The sequence below is a fragment of the Doryrhamphus excisus genome, chromosome 6, assembly GCF_030265055.1.
Source record: "Doryrhamphus excisus isolate RoL2022-K1 chromosome 6, RoL_Dexc_1.0, whole genome shotgun sequence".
Taxonomy (NCBI): Eukaryota; Metazoa; Chordata; class Actinopteri; order Syngnathiformes; family Syngnathidae; genus Doryrhamphus; species Doryrhamphus excisus.
Genome location: NC_080471.1, coordinates 556,888 through 580,699, shown reverse-complemented (window position 1 = coordinate 580,699; position 23,812 = coordinate 556,888). Strand labels below are relative to the sequence as shown.

The 23,812-nt window shown below is 38.7% G+C and overlaps 2 protein-coding genes across 2 annotated transcripts; one reads left to right on the top strand and one right to left on the bottom strand.

The window, feature by feature from the left end:
- Positions 1 to 269: 269 nt before the first annotated feature.
- LOC131131311 (lysoplasmalogenase-like protein TMEM86A) lies at positions 270 to 18,335 on the bottom strand. Its single transcript, XM_058075914.1, has 3 exons — positions 18,209 to 18,335; positions 10,184 to 10,448; positions 270 to 8,562 (listed from the first exon to the last, which is right to left on the bottom strand). Exons 1-3 carry the CDS (start codon positions 18,227 to 18,229, stop codon positions 8,135 to 8,137), a joined length of 714 nt encoding a protein of 237 aa, XP_057931897.1. The 5' UTR covers positions 18,230 to 18,335; the 3' UTR covers positions 270 to 8,134.
- A 727-nt stretch (positions 18,336 to 19,062) lies between these two features.
- LOC131131320 (protein SPT2 homolog) lies at positions 19,063 to 23,750 on the top strand. Its single transcript, XM_058075927.1, has 6 exons — positions 19,063 to 19,566; positions 21,084 to 21,198; positions 21,274 to 22,662; positions 22,725 to 22,893; positions 22,975 to 23,052; positions 23,128 to 23,750. Exons 1-6 carry the CDS (start codon positions 19,510 to 19,512, stop codon positions 23,219 to 23,221), a joined length of 1,902 nt encoding a protein of 633 aa, XP_057931910.1. The 5' UTR covers positions 19,063 to 19,509; the 3' UTR covers positions 23,222 to 23,750.
- The last annotated feature ends 62 nt before the right edge of the window (positions 23,751 to 23,812 follow it).

Sequence of the window (23,812 nt, the reverse complement as noted above, 5' to 3'; positions counted from 1 at the left end):
ATGTCACACATTTGGAGAAAACTGGCAAGCGGTGGAGAAAACAGATGAATGAAAGAGAAAAAAAAAAAGGGGGAGAGAAGTCTGGGTGGCCCTAATAGAGGACGCTTTCCCACCTCGGGCCAGACAACAGAATGCAGCTCTTACGAGGAAAGAGCTGTGTGTTGGTTCCGCTGCTGCTGACGCATAAAAGAACCCTGTTCAATATCCACTGGACTCGGGAGTGTGGAGTGCGGTTCTTAGCTTTGGACAGAAGGAAACACAAACTGACGGACGTTGCATTGTCATTGCATTTATTTCTCCGTTACACGTTCACATTCATAGCAGCTTCACTACAACATAGAAACTATATTTTCTATTACAGTCTTGAAATCATTCAATCACAATCATGGACAATAAAGGAAAATATACAGCATAAAAACAAAGGGAAACATTTTTTTCTTTCATTAAATAATAATTAAATGTTACATATTTATGGCTATTTGTGGGGAAAAAAGACTTCTCCATCAAGCCTATGTTGCTTATTTGAAAAAAAAATAATAATAAAATGCAACACTGTGAGGTCTGAAACACCTCCACTTATGAAATAAAATAAAAATCTATTGTGCTTCAATAATCATGTATGCTTGGCCTATATTAGCATCAACTCATACAATCTGATTCATCTTGAAAAGAAAATGATTGCATTGTTTTTTTTATGAATTTAGGCCCAAAAGTCAGTCATGGTTTTCAGAGTTAGACTCTAAAGGGGATGGGTAGCTCGACGTCACACAATAAAGTGGCTAAAGACTGTAATCAGTTGTGATTGACAGTCATAAAAATTAATATTTTGTAGTTTTTTAGTTGGGCTGCACGGTGGTCGAGTGGTTAGCGCGCAGACCTCACAGCGAGGACACCCGAGTTCAATCCCACCCTTTTTGCATGTTCGCATGTTCGTGCATGCGTGGGTTTTGCGACTCCAAATTGTCCATAGGTACGAATGTGAGTGTGAATGGTTGTTTGTCTATATGTGCCCTGTGATTGGCTGGCCACCAGTCCAGGGTGTACCCCGCCTCTTGCCCGAAGACAGCTGGGATAGGCTCCAGCTACCCCGCGACCCTTGTGAGTATAAGCGGTACAAAATGAATGAATGAATGAATACTGGTCATGTTACTTGGCTGCACGGTGATCAAGTGGTTAGTGCGCAGGCCACACAGCTAGGAGACCGGAGTTTGATTCCACCCTCGGCTATCTCTGTGTGGAGTTTGCATGTTCTCCCCGTGCATGCTTGGGTTTTCTCCGGGTACTCCGGTTTCCTCCCACATTCCAAAAACATGCTAGGTTAATTAGCGACTCCTAATTATCCATAGGTATGAATGTGAGTGTGAATGGTTGTTTGTCTATATGTGCCCTGTGATTGGCTGGGATAGGCTCCAGCAACATTTGTGAGGATAAGCGGTAGAAAATGAATGAAAAAATGAATAAAAGCAGAGTGCATGGGTTCGATTCCCAGCTAGTTTTTCATCAGGAAGAACATCAAATGTAAAAAGTAAGCCAAAACCGTATGTCACTGTATGTCACTGTAAAAATATTTTCTCTTTGTTTTTCTCAAGCTGCTGAACCTCCCCTGAAACCAGCCCTTGTCTTCATACAGTTTTTTTTACAGTCTTTCTTGACTCATTTTCGAGTCACAGATACAAAAACAAAATTCCCTTTCATTGCAAATTGGGGGTTGTGTATGATCAATATCGTTTTTAATTGCACACCATAAAAATATTGAAAGGCAGTCAAAGTCTTAAACTATAATAACTTCCATCATCGTAGAACCCAAAGAGAGCAACGATCAAAGTGCATGTCAAAAACCTGTACCTTTATACTACACCAGCTACTGGCTCTGGATCAATACTAACAGTCCTGGACAGTCCAGGACAGACCCAAATACCCCGGTCCGCTTTCAGGTCCCTTTTTGTCTGCTTGCACAAAGCTCACAACAACAGGACTGTTGACAGGCCGAGGTAACGTAACAATCCTGTCCGCCATTTGTGGGAGGCTAATGGAGACGCAGCGTTATATTTCACCTCCTCGTCCAATTCTAGCGACATTATCAGTCAACACATAAAGAAGAAAAACAATATAGCATACTAGCGGTACTGCCAAATACATATACTGTATCGGAGAAATGACACCGAAGGACTTAGCTTTGGTTATTTGTGCTGTACAGCAATTTAAAACAAACTGGCAGCTTTCTGACTCCAGCAGGCATAGTTGTGGGTTGTCGAACAAAAATAACCGTAGAAAGAGTTCATCTCAGCCGAAAGGACACAAGAACGAAGCTCCTGGAGTGTTATATAAATTCCCTACATAGTACAAGATGAGTAAGAATTCCAGACTTTTCTTTTTTCCTACCATGTTTTCTTCCCGAGGCTTGAGCCAAAACAAAAAAACTACATAAATGAGGAAGAGTGGACGAGCGGGTATGAGTTGAAACGCTGCATGGACAAATTAAAAAGACAAGCGGGTCACGCTGATGGGTCGGACTGACAAAGCAAATATACCGACAAGACGCTGACGGACCAAAAGCAGATTGAGGAAGTTTCAGGCCAAAACAGTAGCCAGAAATAACTTTAGTCTTTAAGTCGAGTCTACTAGAGTTGCTCAGTCAATAAACCGAAAAACTAGAAGTGTAATCACGATGATCCGCCTGCAGATGTCATGTGACTGCATGAAAATGAAATATCGGTGCATTAACGGAAAACGGTCAAAGATTTCAATTCCAGTATGTTTTGCAAAATACAGCATTCGATTTTTCCGTCCGAATAACTCAACATGTCCTGATACAGTAAACCTCGGATATATCGGAAATTCGCTCACAACGGACAGATAAAAAAGAACCGATTTTTCTGTAATGCATTTCCAATAAAAATTCATTGCATATATCGGATTTTTTATAACGGATTTCGCCTATTTCGGACAAAATCTCCAGTCCCGTTCCAATGCATTTCCATTAAATTTCCCTCGCATATATCGGATGGCCGCGTCGTGGCGCTCCGATTCGCCGAATCGTGACAGGCCGCTATACGACGTCATTTTTCAGCGTTTGCAGCGTTGCCTGCGCGTCCAGGTACATTGGAAACATAGTCAAGGAAGTGCCTTTTTATAACGGATACAATCCCATTTACGCATATACCGGATATAAATCCGATATATGCGTAAAACGGACATTTTCCGGTATACGCATATAACGGATTTCGCTTATATCGGACAAAACCAGTGGGAACAATTGAATCCGATATATCCGAGGTTTACTGTACTATGTAAGCAATTGAAAATAAACCCGTCTACTGTGCTTTTATTTTGAATGCCGGTCCTGTCCGGTACAGTATATGTTATGGCGATGTTTCCAGATTGTTGCGAACAGACGGGAAGCTGTGCTGCCTTGTCTTTTTCTTCATAAAAGTTAAATTACAGGAAATCTATGCGACTTTCCCGAAGAAAAATCAAACGCTTAACAGGCATAATAAAGGATTGAACAAAGGGGCATAAGTACAGCAATTGAAATAGTGAAAATTAAATGTCAATTTCAGACCTCGATTTGAGTGTGTTTTGCTTTTTCTTTGGCTTTTTCCAGCAGCACTGAATCAAAAAAAAAAAAAACAACCAGTCGACAAGAACGAGAGAAAGACTCCATCTTTGCCCGTCACTGAAGTCATTTAAGTTGTATTATTCGTTTTAATGATTTTTTACATCTTAAAATTACCAGTGTTAAACTCTTTTAATAAAATTAAAATGTAACTTAAAAACAGCTTGTACAATTAATTTAAGTTTTATGATGGCAGAACGGTTTAGGCCTATTTTTATAATTAATAAGTGGAATAAGTGTTTGGATACTTAATGTATACAAACTAAAATGACCCAATCAGCTTCAATATCAGCCATAAGTATATATGGCTATATATATATATATATATATACAGCCATAATATCCAGTAGTGTAATAATGACTCCATCCAGCCTTAAGCTGGTTGTATGCAACACATGCACACAAAAACATGCCTGGAATATAATTAGTATATATAAGTACACATTGATATCTGAAGACAGTTGCAGTATTTTTATATCGTCAATCAGACGCTTCATTCTAACAGTAAAACGGTGACGCAATATCTGTGATATTCCTGTCATTTCGGGGGGCGAAAAATGATATTTTGGCGTCATTCGCCATGATGCAAAACTCAATGTGTTTGTGTGTGGACGGGCAAAATTGAGTTTTTTTGGTTTGTGTCATAAGAAATGTGCAACATTATGTTTTTAAATCTTATTTACAGTAACAACAGAACATGATGTTATTGACTTACGAGTATTAATGTCATTGCGTGCAGTGGTAGACATACGTGGTAGACTACTACTGTACAGAGTAGCGACAATCTAAAAAAAAAGTAATAAAATAAGGTACAAAAATGAAATGTATGGAAAACACTGTGATAGTATCCAAGGTGGAAAGATGAGATACTAGATACAAGACAAACTACAGTAAACCTCGGATATATCGGACTCGGATATATCGGAAATTCGCTCACAACGGACAGATAAAAAAGAACCGATTTTTCTGTAATGCATTTCCAATAAAAATTCATTGCATATATCGGATTTTTTATAGCGGATTTCGCCTATTTCCGACAAAATCTCCAGTCCCGTTCCAATGCATTTCCATGAAATTTCCCTGGCATATATCGGATGGCCGCATCGTGGCGCTCCGATTCGCCGAATCGTGACAGGCCGCTATACGACGTCATTTGCAGCGTTTGCAGCGTTGCCTGCGCGTCCAGGTACATTGGAAACATAGTCAAGGAAGTGCCTTTTTATAACGGATAAAATCCCATTTACGCATATACCGGATATAAATCCGATATATGCGTAAAACGGACATTTTCCGGTACACGCATATAACGGATTTCGCTTATATCGGACAAAACCAGTGGGAACAATTGAATCCGATATATCCGAGGTTTACTGTACTAACAAAAGCAAAAAAACTATTAATTTGTTAGTTAGCAGGCTACTTCCTGGTAGAGGAAGTATGACATCACAATCCACACCATGGCTGTGTTCGAAACGGCATACTTACCTACTACTCATTTTTACTTTTTGCGATTTTTGAGTATGCAAGAAGTTTTCGGATGTATACTGCATTCGCCAGAAATGTACTACTCACACAAAAAAAAAAAAAACGTTGGCTGAACACTGAGCAGCAGGATGGACCAAAACGGCGGTGTCAAGTAGGATATATTGCGAGTTGGTTCGCTTCTTGTTTTCAAAGTAAAAGCACTGATTTATCACTATGTTTTTTTTGTATGAGAAAAGTAAGAGGGTGTTTTATTTTGTGAAAAAAAAACCTGCTCACTTTAGCTAGCTTAAATTTTGACGATTTCGTCCGAACGAAATTGTAAACGGTTGGTATTTGGACAAATAAATGGCAAACTCGGGATCTAAACGAGTATTTCGAGAATTTCTTGCCTGATTAAAAAAAAAAATCTCAATAAAGTGATGTATTTAAAGAGTTTAGAGCGAAAGTCTGATGTCTGATGGATTGAGTTTGCAGTAGAGTGTGGACAGTATGTAGTACTTAGTATGCGGTTTCGAACACAGCCATTGTCCCATGTGCCACACCACAACAACGTTTTGCATTATCCTGTTCACGACCAAAACCCCAACCAAAGCGGTCTTGGTTTTCATTCCTCGGTACAACTGTACCAGTTCCAGCAATATCAATTTCAGTCAACATTCAAAATATTTACCTATGAGAGCATGGACTGCCTGATCACTTCCAATAACGCCATGGACTTCCTCTCATAATGTGCAATGCCCACATTTGCGGGTCTGTTTCGACTCATTCATTCGCTTCAATCGTTCAGTTCGAAAGAATTGAATCCAAGGAAGAGTAAGAACAACACTTTGCAATACAGCAAATTGATAAAAACCCTACCTTCCCCAAGCAAAACCAGTACTCGCCTCACGATATACTAGTACTCAATCACAAAAGTGGCTGATTCAGTCATGTCAATTTCCTGCCTTCTGCCTTCCCACCTCTATGCTTCATTTCTAGTTTTTCAGTGGCTAGAAAGAACTTAGTCCGATGTGTTGCTGAGGTTGTTGAATAACTTCAATAACGGACCAAACAAAGCAATATGGTTGTTTGTGCGTGGAACGGAAGGGACTACAGCTAATTCAACAGCTCCTGACAGCACTTTTTGGGGGGAATTTTCCCCATCATTTGCAATCCTTATGAGCTGTATATGAGCTAGCTAACAATGCATATCATTGGGACATATGAACCTGTTTTGACTACAAAGCCCTCTAAAAAAAATTATTATTTGATATATATCCTCTGATAATGCATACATTGATGATAAAATTATGCTAATACTGTAATCTTGCCGCAATTTGTTGATTTAAAACATTCTTCCTGGGGTACACTGATTTAGCCCAGGAGCTAACACTACTTCCGAGAACAACAGCAGCACAAAAACAAGACAGTCACTTGCAATATCGGCTCTCGTTGAGATGGCTGTGTCTTCCAGCACAAAACTGACAGCAAACAAACATCTTTTTTGAGTCTTTGTAGCGAAATCGAGAGCTAAGTAGCGTTGCTAGCTGAGACTAGCGACTAGCAAGGTGTTGTGTTACACCGCCAGATATAGTTTTTCATGTTAGCTGCTACGATAACGGCTAGAAAAACTATATCTGGCGGTGTAACACAACGCCTTACTAGCTCAGACTAGCGGCTAGCAAGGCGTTGTGTTACACCGCCAGATATAGTTTTTCATGTTAGCTGCTACGATAACGGCTAGAAAAACTATATCTGGCGGTGTCACACAACGCCTTACTAGCTGAGACTAGCGGCTAGCAAGGCGTTGTGTTACACCGCCAGATGTAGTTTTTCATGTTAGCTGCTACGATAACGGCTAGAAAAACTATATCTGGCGGTGTAACACAACGCCTTACTAGCTGAGACTAGCGGCCAGTAACACAACGCCTTACTAGCTGAGACTAGCGGCTAGCAAGGTGTTGTGTTACACCGCCAGATGTAGTTTTTCATGTTAGCTGCTACGATAACGGCTAGAAAAACTATATCTGGCGGTGTAACACAACGCCTTACTAGCTGAGACTAGCGGCCAGTAACACAACGCCTTACTAGCTGAGACTAGCGGCTAGCAAGGCGTTGTGTTACACCGCCAGATAAATATAGTTTTTCGTGTTAGTTGCTATAATAACAATATCGCCGTAGCTTGGTTAATATACAGTCACTTATGTAAATTGAACACTGTTGGCTTTTTTTTGTTTTGTTTTGTTTGTTAGGGCTTTAGCGCCAAAATAGGTACAATAGATCTCATGATGTACATTGTTAGGTAGCTCATATTAACTTGTTTTCTCTCATTAGAATGCACAGAAAATGGAAAGAAATATGTGTAAAATTGTAAATGATGGGCAAAAAGTGTACTTTTCCTTCGAAAATATCATCGTCAATACAGGGTAAGACAGACTAGCATAAGGGGCGGAGCCAAACACGGGCAAGTCTGTCATAAATCCCTTTTTTGAGAGGACAAAATCAACAGTTGTAGACCTGGTTGACTGAGACGCTACATAACTAAAAGACAAGGAAATGTTATGAAATTGCATGGAAAAAAAAATTAAGTGGATTTTTAAGCGTCTCAAGTCTGGGAACGACGTGGTAAAAGTAATGTACGTACGTGAATGCAACACTTACTGTAAATCCACATGTACATTTGCACCCCCCGTCAAAAAAGGTCCAGAGTGGCATGCACCTCTTAAACGAAAAATAATTACACCTAATACTTTGTAGAGCGGGATAACGATACCGTGCACACATCGTTGGTCAGTCAGTTGCAAGAGGCATTTGAATACCAGGTCGGATTGTTGCTGGAAGAAGCTGAAGATAATACGACCCAACCGCAGCTTCATGGTAAGAAAAAAGTGTGGGGTTATCATACATGGCTGTGGTGCTCCAGTTGCTATGGTAACAATGGAAATGAGGGCTGAGGCTTAGGGATGTGGTAGTGAGATGTGTCCATGATCACCAGGGAAGCGACTACCACCTTGTAGGGGCTCGTAAGCAGGATACCACGGAGACACCGAGTCCTCATATCCTCTTCCTGGCGACCTCCGCATCCTGGCATTCCACAGCTGACAACGCTATCAGCATCTGAGCGGCGTAATACGTCGCCATGATGATTGCACGTGAGTGCGGCACGGGGAAGCAGAACTTGTTGACGGCAATGGTGAGGTCGGACACCATGAAGAGAACGGCGCCAAGGCAGGCCGACAGCTTGGTCCAGGTCCACAGATCGTTGGCTAATTGCAGGCCTGCGATGGCCCTCCAGCCCATGAAGCCGATCAGAGCGATGTAGACGGCCACCAGGTAGGTGAAGGGGCCCGACAGGTAAGGGTAGAGGAGAAAGTAGCTCAAACTGGACACCGCCGTGATCACCAGGCCTGCACACACGTTGAGGGGCTTCATCCCAAACGCAGATGAGTAGAGGATGTGGGTGATGGCAAACATCAGAAGACCTGTGGAATCATATAAACATGAAATGTAACCTTACATCTCATTAGTTAAAGCCATTTGTAGTAATGGTAATGGTAATGGTAATGGTAATGGTAATGGTTTTATTTCATTTGAACATGCATCAGATTACAATTGAATGCATCCCATAATCAGTTCACAGTTCTACATGTCCAAAAGGAGTAGGAAGAAGCAAAGCTTATGAAATCCTACCCCTCCATCTGGTACTTTTACAATCAGTAACTGTTACATTTGTTCACTTCCTGCTTTCCTAATATAGTTTGAGTTTTAAATTTTTAAATTTTTAAATTTTTAAATTTTTTGATTTTTGATTTTTGATTTTTGATTTTTTGATTTTTGATTTTTGATTTTTGATTTTTTATTTTTAGTTTTTTAGTTTTTAATTTTTTAATTTTTTAATTTTTTATTTTTTATTTTTTATTTTTATTTTTATTTTTTATTTTTTATTTTTTATTTTTTATTTTAAATTTTAAATTTTAAATTTTAAATTTTAAATTTTAAATTTTAAATTTTTTTTAATTTTTAAATTTTTTATTTATTTATTTTTTTAATTTTAAATTTTTTAAAATTTTAAATTTTAAATTTTAAATTTTAAATTTTAAATTTTAAATTTTTCAATTTTTTCCAATGACATAATGGGTATTCCCTGAGATCATATTTCTCCTCTCTTGTAGAGAAGTATTGGATGACATTTTTAGCTAATTGGTTATTTTTAGCCTTATGCATTATGAAGATTGAAGTGTTTGTGATTTTAGAAATAAGGAGTTAGTATGTTCTCTGTAGGCGGCATTATGAATTATCCTTACTGACCTTTTTTTGCAGTACATTTAGCGAGTGAAGATTGCTTTTATAGTTATTATCCCATATTTCCACACAATAAGTAAGATATGGTAGAACCAGAGACCAATAAAGAGTGTGGAGTGATTTCTGATTGAGAACAATTTTTTTTTGCTTTGTTCAATATCGAAATATTTCTGTCCACCTTATGTTGTATATTTGTAATATGAGGTTTCCAGCTCATATTTTCATCTATTTTGATCCCCAGAAATTTATTTTCAATGTCCACACCGTCTGTTTGTATTTAGCCCTTAACTGGACTAACTGCATGGATTAGAGGAATCGAAGGATTAAATGCTGCCAAAATCTCCAATGTGGGTCATCTCTCACCTATTGTTAGTGTCAATAAAGTTGAACCTTTAGTCCGCTTTAGTCTCCACTGCCGTACCGTGTCATCAACCACTGCAGATATCTGCAGTCCTTAGTTTGAGACCATCAATTTAGAACTGCAGCCTATATAACCGCGGCATCCATAACGATTTATAGCGGACTGCGGCAAAATGCAATTGTCCCTTTATGTCCCTTAAGGTACAAGCAATATTAATGTAGCATATAGCTCTAATTTCAAGTGCAATGTTGCTTTGTTTTACTGTCTGCTGCATGAAACTTGATGGTAACTTATTGTTTTTAGTGTATTTTATAGCATGGGTCAAAACCGAGCCGTTAACATAAGAGATGATACCAGAAAGCTAACACAAGAGGAAGGTTAACGCAGCCCATTCATTTCAAAGTATGCAACTCAGTATGTAGTATACAGTATCTTCTCACCATGGACGAAGTAGCCTTGCTCCTGCCAAATGAGGAAGGCGTCCCCCAGGGCGGAAAAGATGAGTCCAGCCAGGATCTTGCGAGCGCTGGAGTGAGCCCCGAGGAAGCTGAAGCCGTGTGCCAGGAGAAACACCCATAGGCAGAAGATGGGTAGACATTTGATAAGTGCGCTAAACCAAGATGGACTCGAGGTTGGCAGCCACAGGACGAAATAAACACAGGTTGACTTGAAGAACGGCACCAGCTTGGGGCCTTCACTCTTGACCTGGAAACAGCAAAGATACGTCGATCATCATTATAGCCTTAATGTGATGCTATTACGTCCCATTTGTCTATTCTATTATTTATTTATGTCCATAAAATGATCACAGGAAACAATAAGGCCAAGATGAGCAACAAATCAAAAAGTAGTACTTCCCATAAAGTACAAGAGTGGTTTGTGTTGGTACTACAAAAAGCCTCCCCTGCCCTTCTTGTGGTGCCCAATCAGACACGCATGTGTTGTTTTGATGCTGAAGTGAAACAACACGTCTATGCAATTACATGACCGCCTATAACCTTCCTCTTCCTCCTTGGTTTCTTTCCCTTCTTCCTCTTCTACTCATGTCCTTGGGAATTCCTGCCTATGTAAATAGTACTTCTTGTTTCTGTTTAGAATACATGATGCCTGTTGGAGTTACAAAGCAAACAAAGCCACGTTGCCACAGAATCACCCGTGGTTCCGAGAATCGAACATACAAAAGCAAAGGTCAGTGGGTGGTTGGAGCACATGAAGGTTGTTGTTTTTAGTGTGAAAGCTGAGAAAGACGAGATGAGTGGGAGAACGAGTGGTCACAGTAGTGATGGGAAAACTCAGTTCTTTGTACTGACTTCAGTTCTCATGAGGCCGCACGGTGGACTAGTGGTTGGCATGTAGGCCACACAGTCAGGAGATCGGAAAGACCTGGGTTTGATTCTCCACTTGGACGTCCACATTCCAAAAAGATATGTTGCTTTTTTCCCCATCCGGTTAATACATTCATACACATGTAATACTTGCAGTGTAACAGTGTAACGCCATAACAGTGTAAAGACATAACAGTGTAATGACATAAAAGTGTAACGACATAACAGTGCAACGACATAACAGTGTAACCACGTAACAGTGTAACGATGTAACAGTGTAACGATGTAACAGTGTAACGACGTAACAGTGCAATGACGTAACAGTGCAACGACGTAACAGTGCAACAAAGTAATAGTGTAACAAAGTAACAGTGTAACGCCGCAACAGTGTACGCCGCAACAGTGTAACGCCATAGCAGTGTAACGCCATAGCAGTGTAACGCCATAACAGTGTAACGCCATAACAGTGTAACGCCGTAACAGTGTAACGCCGTAACAGTGTAACGACGTAACAGTGTAACGATGTAACAGTGTAACGACGAAACAGTGCAACAAAGTAATAGTGTAACAAAGTAACAGTGTAACGCCGCAACAGTGAAACAACATTACAGTGCAACAATGTAACAGTGTAACAACGTAACAGTGCAACGACATAACAGTGCAACGACATAACAGTGCAACGACGTAACAGTGCAACGACATAACAGTGCAACGACATAACAGTGCAACGACGTAACAGTGCAACGACATAACAGTGCAACGACATAACAGTGCAACGACGTAACAGTGTAACAATGTAACAGTGTAATGACATAACAGTGTAATGATCTAACAGTGTAATGACGTAGCACTGTAACAACGTAGCAGTGTAACAACGTAGCAGTGTAACAACATAACAGTGTAACGACGTAACAGTGTAACGACGTAACAGTGTAACGACGTAACAGTGTAACGACGTAGCAGTGTAACAACGTAACAGTGTAACAATGTAACAGTGTAACGATGTAGCAGTGTACCGACATAGCAGTGTAACGATGTAACAGTGTAACGACTTAACAGTTGTAATAACGTACCAATGGAATGACTTAACAGTGTAACGACTTAACAGTGTAACGACTTAACAGTGTAACAACCTAACAGTGACGTCTTAACTGGCTTCCTTATTAAATGTAGCGAGTTAACAGAGAAGGGTACACATGATTCCCAATTCAGTAAAACACTCGACTTTTTAATGACTCATTTGTGATTCGCACATCTCTCGGTCAAAGAGCAGTACGACTACGCCTCATGCAAGGGGAAGATGAAAGGGCTGGTACTATTACTATTCAACTATTCAGTGGGAGCATTGAGTGACAAAGCTAAAGCGACACTTTGAAGTGTTCACAAAAGAGGAAGTGGGGCAGAAGAGGGGGAGCGGGCGAATGCATGCACAGTGGAAGGACACTCAGAAGGATAGATGGGAGGAGAGGATCCTCCATGATGGATCCTACAGTTTGGTTACAACGAGGGAGACATCTCGATTGATTTTCACTTATTGAAGGCAAACATGAAGGCAGCACGCCAGCTGAAAACTGAAAACAAATGAAAGCTGAAAGCTTCCCTCCCATCAGCGTATAAACTATCAGACACAAAATGCACACAAAAAGGTTATTTATAGCCGTGTTGGCCACAAGTGACCTTGCTGTACTTTACGCCTGTCTGCTATTGTGTCTCCTCATCAGCAGTTCTTTCCTCCTTCCTGTGCAAGTCAGCTCGACTTCTCCCTGCCTTCCCCCCCCCCCACCCCCGCCACCACCACCACACCCCCACCTCCTCCACATTACCATTACCGTGTTCACACATTTCCACATGCAGTGCATACACACTTTAGCCAGATAAGCATCGCATTTTACTTTCTGTTTACATTTGCCTCCTGATGCCATTTATTCCAAAACAGAATTAGACTGCGGGACGGCTGAGGGATTTTTCCAGGGAGGAGCCACTGGACACTAAGTGGACTTAAGTGTACTACAATGTAATGCAACCATCTCTACTCTTTTATGTATGTTTACTTTCTGAATGGGATTATTTTTTCATGTCTGACAGTCGATTATTCATCTATAAGATGAGGATAATAAGCAGACATTTCAAATGAAAAACAGCATTAAAACCAACATGAGTGGCTCATGAACAAACACCCTCGTGAACAACAACAACAACAACAACAACAACAACAACAACAACACAATCATCAGTGACTTGCAGGGAGTGTTTCATTCAAGTAAGGCAGGAAGTCAAGTCACTCTCGTTACCTTTGCTCTAATTTATGCTGTGTCAGAGGAAAACAATGAGTAGAGTAAGTGGACACACCGAAGAATAGCAGGATTACTTTGATTCATATTTCAAAACATTCAGCCGGTATTGTAATTAAATAAAAAAAAACACAATTATGTTTGGGTTGAAAGAATTAAGATAAAAAAAAACATCTTTGTGCAAATGTATGGGATTGAATTATATAGTACATATACAGTGCCTCTAGTTCTTAGCAGAATAGAATAACTCATACTGTATATCGGGGTCCCAAACATGCGGCCCGCGGGCCAAATGTGGCCCGCAGTACACTAGTTTGAGGCCCCCCGCCTTGATATGAAAGTTTAATGTTAGTGCGGCCCGCGCAAGTTTGATATGGATGCTGTATGGTATCATGTACCCAGAAAAAATTATTACGTTTGATTCATGTTCATGTTAAAGGTTAAATAACTGTTAATAGTTATCCTCCCTATTCGTGTGGAAGTGGTAAGTTTTTTTTGCTATTTAAGTTTAAAGGAAATAACTTGAAGGCTACCGTTTAGGTCGCTAGCTCTCTAGTTTGCGAGTTAGCATGTGTCTCAAGACCCTGCAGTTGCGCAATATGTTGTAAATAAAAAGAGTATAAATGTGACTATAGTCGTGTTTTGTCATGTCTACAGGGCTCTAATAATGATTTGTTCATTTTAATCTGAAAAAAAAAATTAATATGTGGTTAATTAAGTTTTTATTATTTGCCGTTTTATTATTATTATTATATTTATTTATTACTGGTTGATTGAATTTCTTTATTCTTGATTTGTTTATTTATTTTTCATCTTATTTTGTGCAGAAAAATTAAAATTAAGTGCACCGTTGTTGTGCTGTGTTGCTGTGCTGAGACAGCAGGGTACCGGTATACGTCCATCAGGGAGGGGCCAGAACAGGCTATATCTTCTGTGCTTCTTTAACTACTTGGTGAAGATGAAGGCAAGGCTGGCCACAATAAAAGGCCTATGCAAAATGTGCACCCATTGAGCGTGTTTGGGATGCTCTACATTTACATTTGAAGCAAACGGTGGTCACAACAGATACCCTCTGGACATACAGTATGGCCTTTTATTGTGGCCAACCAAAAGACACACGTGCAAAATAATCACGGAGTCGCTATTTCCATCAGCGATAACCAACTAAAATGCATTTTTTGGAATGAATAATTCATGAGGTGTGGTTGGGGTGGGGCACAAATATCCACTCCATTATCTCTTCAGCTTTAAATGCACACGCACCCACATTGAAAACAAATGTCACAGCCATTGCCAAACAACGCTTTTCATAACTCTTACCATTAACAATGAATGAGTTCTTCCTCAGCCCAAGCTACATGATACATTTTATAGAAATTGCCGAGGTAGTATTTCACCAAGCAAACAAACCATAATACAAGATAATACAAGATAATACAAGGTGTGTCTTAACATAAATAAACACAGATGCAGTACTGAATGAAATCCCATAGGTAAGCCAATACGCATCCGTTATTCAGGCTGACTCACATGTTACTCAAGTGTCACCGCATGGCATCATTTTTCAATATGTGGCCAGGTGGAAAAAGTCTGGACACGCTTCACTTATGATATTTATGTCATGGGACGAAAGGCTGCACAGTAAAGAACATATGAATAAAGTAAGCATGATTGGGCAACTTTTATGACTTATAACATGACATATCTTAAACATTACCCAAACCATAATTGTTGAATACTAGGTTAGGTGGATGGATGGATGGATGGATGGATAGATAATAATCTGTACAAATAATTTGTACAAATAATTTAATTTTGAATAAATAATAATAATATAAAATAAATAAATAAATAAAACATAATAAAATAATAATATAAAATAATAATATAAAAATACTGCTATACAGTATTTTCACAAAAAAGCTTGTAAAACATACTTCTAAAGAACACCATAAATAAATAAACAAACAAACAAACAAATAAATAAATAAATCATAATAAATAAAATAATAATGTAAAATAATAATATAAAAATACTGGTATACAGTATTTTCACAAAAAGCTTGTGAAACATACTTCTAAAGAACACCGTAAATAAATAAATAAATAAATAAATAAATAAATAAATAATATAAAATAATAATATAAAAATACTGCTATACAGTATTTTCACAAAAGCTTGTAAAACATACTTCCAAAGAACACCATAAATAAATAAACAAACAAACAAACAAAAGAATAAATAAATAAATAAAACATAATAAATAAAATAATAATATAAAATAATAATATAAAAATACTGCTATACAGTATTTTCACAAAAAGCTTGTGAAACATACTTCTAAAGAACACCGTAAATAAATAAATAAAACATAATAAAATAATAATATAAAATAATAATATAAAAATACTGCTATGCAGTATTTTCACAAAAAGTTTGTAAAACATACTTCTAAAGAACACTGTAAATAAATAAATGAATAAATAATACATAATAATACATAATAATTTAAATAATAATATAAAAATACTGCTATACAGTATTGTCACAAAAGCTTGTAAAACATACTTCTAAAGAGCACCGTAAATAAATAAATTAATAAATAATAAAATAATAATATAAAAATACTGCTATACAGCATTTTCACAAAAAGCTTGTAAAACATACTTCTAAAGAGCACCGTAAATAAATAAATAAATAAAAATACTGCTATACAGTATTTTCACAAAAGCTTGTAAAACATACTTCTAAAGAGCATCGTTGTCACATACACTTAGTGAGAGAACAGAGCGGAGAGACGTGTGTCATTTCTGCATGTCAACACTCGTCTTTGTCTTTGGTTCACATCGTCTTCACATCTGACCTCAAGTGAACCAAACCCCACCAGAATTTACTTGAAAGCGAACCAAAACTCATCTCTCAGGTCTTTTGAACCAAATCACACACAAAACGCTAATAGATGATTGCAATTGATGATTTCTGTACGCTGTGTTGACATAAACATTCGTCCTGAGTTGAACTTGAGCCAGCGCCTCTATTTCAGACATCACATGACGCTACTTTCCATCTCATTGTAATCCGGGGGGGGGGGGCCTTGGCTGGGTCTAAATTAATTTGACAAATTCACACTGCTTGTCGCTATGGGAACTGGTCCGGCCGGCATGCATTCTTTCACACAGGCTGCCCTCACAGTAATCACACCGGCTTCACATGAGGGACCGAGTTACAACACTCCATCCTTCATGGCCCCTGCTAAGAGGCTAACCTTTCGTCGCAGCTCAGTTGTTAAGTAAGACGATGCTGGGGAGACTTGAATTATTCACGTTGCTGACACAATTGTTTGTTGCCATCTTTCCTTTGTGGCACTTTGATCAATATTGGATGGGATTAATGGGCTCGCCTCAGCTAAACACTCGGGATGGGCGTATTGGTCTAAATATTAATTATATCAATATCGGGAAATAAAGTAATAAAGTCGGTGAATGTACATATTAATAGCAAAATCCAAGTAAAATAACCATTGACTAATTAATTTATTTTTTTAATTTACCAGAGCGATAACATTAGTATTAGGGATACAATATAAATAAATAATACATAATAATACATAATAAATTTAATAATAATATAAAAATACGGCTATACAGTATTTTTGCAAAAAGCTATTAAAACATACTTCTAAAGAGCACCGTAAATAAATAAATAAATAAATTAAATTAATAAATAATAAGACATAATAAATAAAATAATAATATAAAAATACTGCTATACAGTATTTTATTTTTCTATATTTTTCTATTTTACTATAACATTGGTATTAGGGATACACAGTGTTTTTTTCAGGCAAATACCAACAACTTTGATATCCAATAATTTTGTAATAGCTAATGTAGATTTAAATTAGTTTCTACACACCTGGATGTAAAGTGTCTATACAAATAAAATGTATTATTATTATTATTAAGAACAACACAAACAAATTCTTCCCCCATTTTGAAACTACTCAAGTAAAAAAAATAGCAATACCGATCCTGTATTTACTTAAATAAATTATAATTATAATTAAACTAATAACTTATAACTTAAGTTATAATTAAATTAAATAATTATTATTAAATTAAATATTAATTATATCAATATCGGGAAATAAAGTAGTCAAGCCAGTGAATGTACATATTAATACCAAAATCCAAGTAAAATAACCATTGACTAATGCTTCAATTTACCACATAACATTACTATTAGGGATACACTGTGTTTTTTTCAGGCAAATACCAATAACTTTGATAACCAATAATTTTGTAATAGCTAATGTAGACAAACTGTACATATAGATTAGGCCTCACTAAATATCAACAATTTAAAGGCACAGTCACCAAATTCTTGCCCCATTTTTGAAACTGCTCAAGTAAAAAATTGCAATATTTACTTATTTATATTTACTTGTGACTGTATTAAAACCAAAATGTTAACTTTAACGCCACCGCTACTATAGCATGTACAAAACATTCAAGGGACGCCGAGCAGCGTACAGCGCATGCGTCGTTCCGAAGCACAGGAAAGAAAAACAGACAAAAAAAGGTAGTCACGTGACATTTTTTGCCTTTAGTCAGTGCCTTTCGGAATTGATGGAACCGTCCCGCACTTGCTGCGGTAACTTGCCAGTGTCACATAAATACCTGTACGTTCACAACGTAATAACATTGGCATGACATTCCCCGCCATACACATTATTAGACGCCGGGAACACAGTGAAGCCTTTAATAAGCATGTCTGCCTTTTATTTACGGGAACGCTGTAATAATCAAACTAGCAAACGTCAGCGTTTACTTTGGCCGTGATACTCACCACAGTGACCGGAGAAACCATCTCGATAACGGATATTGAAAGCGACAGATAAGCAGGTTTACGTCCAGTCCTCTTGTTTATGTTCGGATTGAGAGAGAAAGAGATGCCGATTGTTTTTGTCCTCTCTCCGATGGGCGGTCTGACGTCCGGTGGGCGGGGAGCGGCTTGTCCCTACTAGCCAATAGGAGCAGAGATTCGTCGGATAGTGGGCGAGGTAAATGTGATTGACGCCCAGATGGGAGGAGCTAATTTTATGTTTACATCTGGGAGCAGATGGCCTTGTATTTACATTTGACAGAACTTCAGCTTGTTGGTTACCTTTGTCTGAAACGTCTTAATTAAACACTTGGTAATGACTTATTAACACCTTATACAACTTATAAACGTCATCTTATTGGAAATTCTAAGTAGTAAAGTGAACTTAGTGGACCTCGTGAAATGTTACACATTGATTAAAACAAGTGGAAAAATTCTTAAACGCAACTGACTAAATGTAAATGATGAATTTGGACTGGAGTGCCTAAAATACATGTACAGTAAAGTTGATTTAATACAAGAGGCATTATTGAGAATCCCACTAGGGGGCGACGTCACAGTTCTGGAGCATTCGAGAGAGCACGTATGACGCGTTATTTTTAGAATGGCGCCATCATGTGGTGGATTAGTGTACAGGTCACATGCGGAAGTGTCTATATTCAGCTTTTCCTACTTATTTCGTTATCACGTGGTTTTTAACGTTTGACACTTAAACTTAAACCGCTTCCCATGCAAAAGTAAATCATTTTTTGAATCTACTACATACACGACTGAATAAAAAAAAAACTCGTCTGTCAAATACGGAAGTACGTAGCACTGACTTATCTCATTTCCGGAAAACAGCTTCAGCCCTTCCATATTTCGGTGTTGCTTGTCGGTACTGTGGCTAGTAATGACCGAATTTATCAAATTACTTTTAATTTCAGAATGTATTAATGTAATTGAGCCACTTCTAACGGCCTAAGGTCGTACGAAAGTGCTACTTTACCTTCCAGGCTGATTGGGTTAGCGCTGGCACAGGGCTAGCTAACTTTGCGACTTTGTGCTAGCGTAGGTGGCAACGCAAAGTCGTCTCATCGCACCAGTTTTCCACATAAACGACCGATTTTTTACAAATAAGTTCCCGAGTAAAGACTCTAGTGGTGTTGACGTAAAGCCCAGACACAGTGCTATAAAGTGTGAGCTGAAAGTCGAACGCTCAAATAAATCGTATCACTTTTCGCTCATTTCAAAAGACAGCTGAAACGGCAGTATATACTGCCGACATGATGGATTTTGACAACGTATTAACAATCGCCACTCAAAACCAAGGGAGTGTACAGGTAAGTGAAATAACTTATTTTCTTTTAATTTTTCAGTAATATATGAGTTTCGTCGAGCACACAAACGCTAGCTAGTCTCTTTATGACAGCGAGGCTCCCCTAATACAATGTCTGTTAGCAACCTAGCTGCTAACTTTTACATCCCCTACCGTCGGTGGTCGTTCTAACACTTGGCAGATGGACAACAAACAATATTATTAATCTGTTAGATTCACATTCCCATATAACACTCCCCTCCATTAAGAACTCTATTCGTTCATACTGTGCAGTATTCATTATTTTGGTGAGCTGATTTTATATTCAAAATTCTACAACTCTGTTATGCATTGTTGACAGAGGTTAACCTTCAATTTAAAATATTATGGATAAGAATGAACCAAAGATCATGTAGTGGTTCACTGCATTTAAATATATATACATACTGTACAAAGGCCCACTTGTCTATAAGCTGCAGGTGTCTTGTGTTGGAACATATGGAAGTGGCAGTGCTCCAGCCAGAATTAGAATCCCACATTTCCACTTTTCTGACCTATAAATGTTGTTATAATGTTGTATTTTTATGTTAAATTATGCCAAAACATCAGATAATGAGGTTCGTGCATTTACAAGTAGGCCCTGAAAGAAGTTTTGGATCGTTCTGGACGTGCTGGAGGTTTTTTCTAACACTCTAGTTCTACTGACATCAATGTGATGTCTGCATTTTGTTGCCCTGTACAAGTGACATGAGCAATAACAATAAAGTTGAATCTAATCTAATCTAATCTGGACTTATATGTGCTGCAGATTGCGTGCACTCATTAAACGTAACCCCGGAAGTCCTTGGGAGTGTGACAAATCCTACAAGAGGGCCGGAAGTGGACTAAATTAAACAGACCGTTAAGTTCGGAAGCAGGAAGTCCATTGAACTACTGCAGAAAAAGAAAATCTGGAAGATCTAGAAAGCTTTATGTGTGAGTTATTGAGTGTAGCTGCTCTATAAGAGTCCACAACTTAATACAAAGCACCGAAAATTAGCATAATAAGCTCTATTAAAGTGTTTTGCGCACACTATAAACCTTGCAGTCCTACCTCCACTCGGTGTTCCCGGCTTCACTCGTTGGCTCCATTGGAGTTGAACTGTGGGACAAGCAGACGCTGTAGTAATTATTCACTTATGATATGTCGGATTGGTCAGCACAATCAGTAGAATATGAAAACAATACATAGGCATCCCATGTTTATTAAACTGTTTATTACTTTTTAAATACAGGCTTTCCCATTATTAGAGCACTTTAGACATGAAATAACACCCCTATAGTCACATTTACACTCCTATTCTTCTTTGTTTATACCAATTTACCTATTTAGTTTACTTATTTAGTTTTATAAACGAGGGCCCCGTTGCGCTTTTGGATAAGCCTTCTTAAGGCGGCTTTTTTTGTGTTAAAGTGTTAAATTGTTAGACTTATCTTTTCTTGTAGAATGTTGCACACCACAGATGGACTCTGCTTATTTTGTTGTTTATCTCATCTACACAGAAAAGATACAGTTTACAAGTTGGTCCACCCAAAAAGGATGCGAGGTCAAAAGGTGTAAATCCTGCCGCAGTGCAGGCACTCCTGAAGAGGCGACAACATGAAGCCAGACTGAAAGGTAAGAAAAAAACACAATTTATTTTGTAGACATTGTGGACTACATGACGAGGTTTATTTAAAAATATTTTTTCAGAAAGCGAAATGAAGAAGCAGAAGCAGGATCTTGTGGCGAAAAGGGTAGAGTTGAAGTCCGATCGTAAAGCGAGAGCCATGGCTTCCAGAACGAAAGACAACTTCCATGGTTACAACGGCATTCCAGTGGTAGAACCCCCGAAGAAGAGGAGAACTAAGGAGGAAATGGAGAAATCAAGAAAAGATGTAACATTTCAAAATGTACTCGACCCAGAGGACGATGAGGACAATTACGAGTACGAGCAGACAGACTCAGAGCCTGATCAAGATCCAGAACCAGTAAGACCCATAAAAACGTCAGCTTTCAGTAGTAGCAGTACCTCCAAGCTCTCCCCTAAAAAACCTAGCGGACCACCGAAGCCTTCTTCATCCTCGCTGAACTTTGCAGATCTGCTGAAATTGGCCGAAAAGAAGCAATACGAACCAGTGGAGTTAAAACCCAAAGCAACGAAGGAAGAAAGACTCCGCACAGCCGAAGAGATAAGGGAACTCGAGATCGAACGAAGGGCAAAGCGGCGAATCAAAGACCCTACGACTCAGTCCAGTTCCACCGCAGTCAGGAAAAACCCGTCTGAGAAGGAGCAGAAGAATGGTAAACCACAAAAGAGCTCATCGCAAAGACCTAGTCAGCCGTGTGGAACGAAGAAGAAGCCTCAGTCTACACCTTCTTCTAAGACCCCCGTTGGTGAGAGAGACAGACCCAAGACTGTAGTACCCTCCAAGGCCGCATCTTCTCAGGTTTCAACCAAACAAGGGGTCCCTAAGCCTTCATCTAGTAATACATCCATCATTTCAAGTGAACTTAGATTAAAAAAGGAAAGCTCTTCATCCGTTCAGGGAAGACCTTCAGGTCCACCTCAATCCAGACCTTTTGGTTCATCTGTCAGAGATCTCAAATCTCCGAATGGTAACCCACAAAGAACTAAACCTACTCAGGGTAGCTCATCGAAGCAGGAACACACATTTGCCAAGTCTGGAAGAGGAGAACCACAAAGATCTGGAAACCAACCCTCGGTAAAATCTAGTAGCAGTTCTGTGGTTAGACCTTCTTCAAGTGGCCGTCCTAAAGAAGGGAATAGACCTCAGCCGAGGCCAATGGGGACACCCCAGACCAAAGCTGGTGTCGGTAGCTTACACGGTCACCCAGCAGGTACCGCAGGCCGGCCGCCAGGGTTCGCACAGGGTCGAGGTACCGGTGGAGGATCGTTGCCCAACAGGAAACCGTCGGGCAGCTTCGGATCTGGGCCTGGGAGACCCAAGTGCACGGTGGTATCCGAGACAATCTCATCAAAGAATATGAGTGGAACCAGACCGGGAGCTCCTTCTCGACCGGGGATGCAACAGATACCCAGACCGGGAGGTCCGACCAGACCGCTGAATAGACCCCCAGGTATGACGGCACTTCATTTGTACTTTGAATTTTCTTAACTTCAACTCTTCTTTTTTTTTAAGTGTATCCTCCAGGAACCATGTTACCGCCCATCACCATCGCATATAAGAGAAAATACGAAGAAGAAGATGAATATGATTCAGAAATGGAAGATTTCATCGACGATGGAGATGACGAGCAGGCAGAGGTTTCCAGACACATTAAGGAAATCTTTGGCTATGACCGAAGCAAGTAAGTGTTTTTAGCGTATGCTGTAAAAATCAGCCTCAGTATAAAATAACACTTTTTTTTTTTTTTTTTAAACCTATTCAGATACAAAGATGAAAGTGACTATGCTCTTAAATTCATGGAGAGCAGCTGGCAAGATATGCAGAAAGAAGAAGCAAAGAGGTAACTAATGGATCATTCCCATTTATTTCATATTCCTGATTGTTTTTTGTTTTTTTTCTTTCCTGCCCATTTTAGTCTCAGAATGGCCGTGCAGGAAGATCTAGAGGAGGAGAAAAAGGAGCAAGAGGAGATGAGAATGAAGAATGCCAAAAGGAAAAAAACAAACTGATGCACTTTAAAACTATTGTAATGGACAATTAAAAAAAAAAAAAAAGCGTCCTGTCACCTGACCAGCAACAGGACCACCCGGTGTGACATTTTCACATGGCAATCACAAAAACCGTTTTGTGTTATTTGCACTTCCCTCTCTTTTGAGTGACACATGACACTGGAAGATTTGCGTTTTTCTTTCAAATCAAATCCAGAGATAACATTTAAATCAGAATATATAGAGAAATGTTTATTTAGTGTTTATTTAGGCTGTAGTGAAACATTCAGTTTCTTTCTTTTCCCCTGTTATTTATTTCCTTGTCATTGCAAAGTCCTATTTCCTAAAAAAAAAAACCCCATAACGTTTCAGATTTTGAGTGCGGAGGAGTGGTATTGTCTCTTTTTAAGATGGACTATACATAAATTGGCATAAAATGTCAGCTGCCAGTGTCACACATTTCACTCAATTGATTGCAAAGTCAGTTGACCCACAGAAAACATTTGTAAATTTGTGTTCCTTTTTAAAACATTTTCAAACAAAGCTTTGCTTCGGGGTTGTGTGTTCAAACCTGAATGTCGGTAGTGACGTAATATAATTCTAATGAATTGA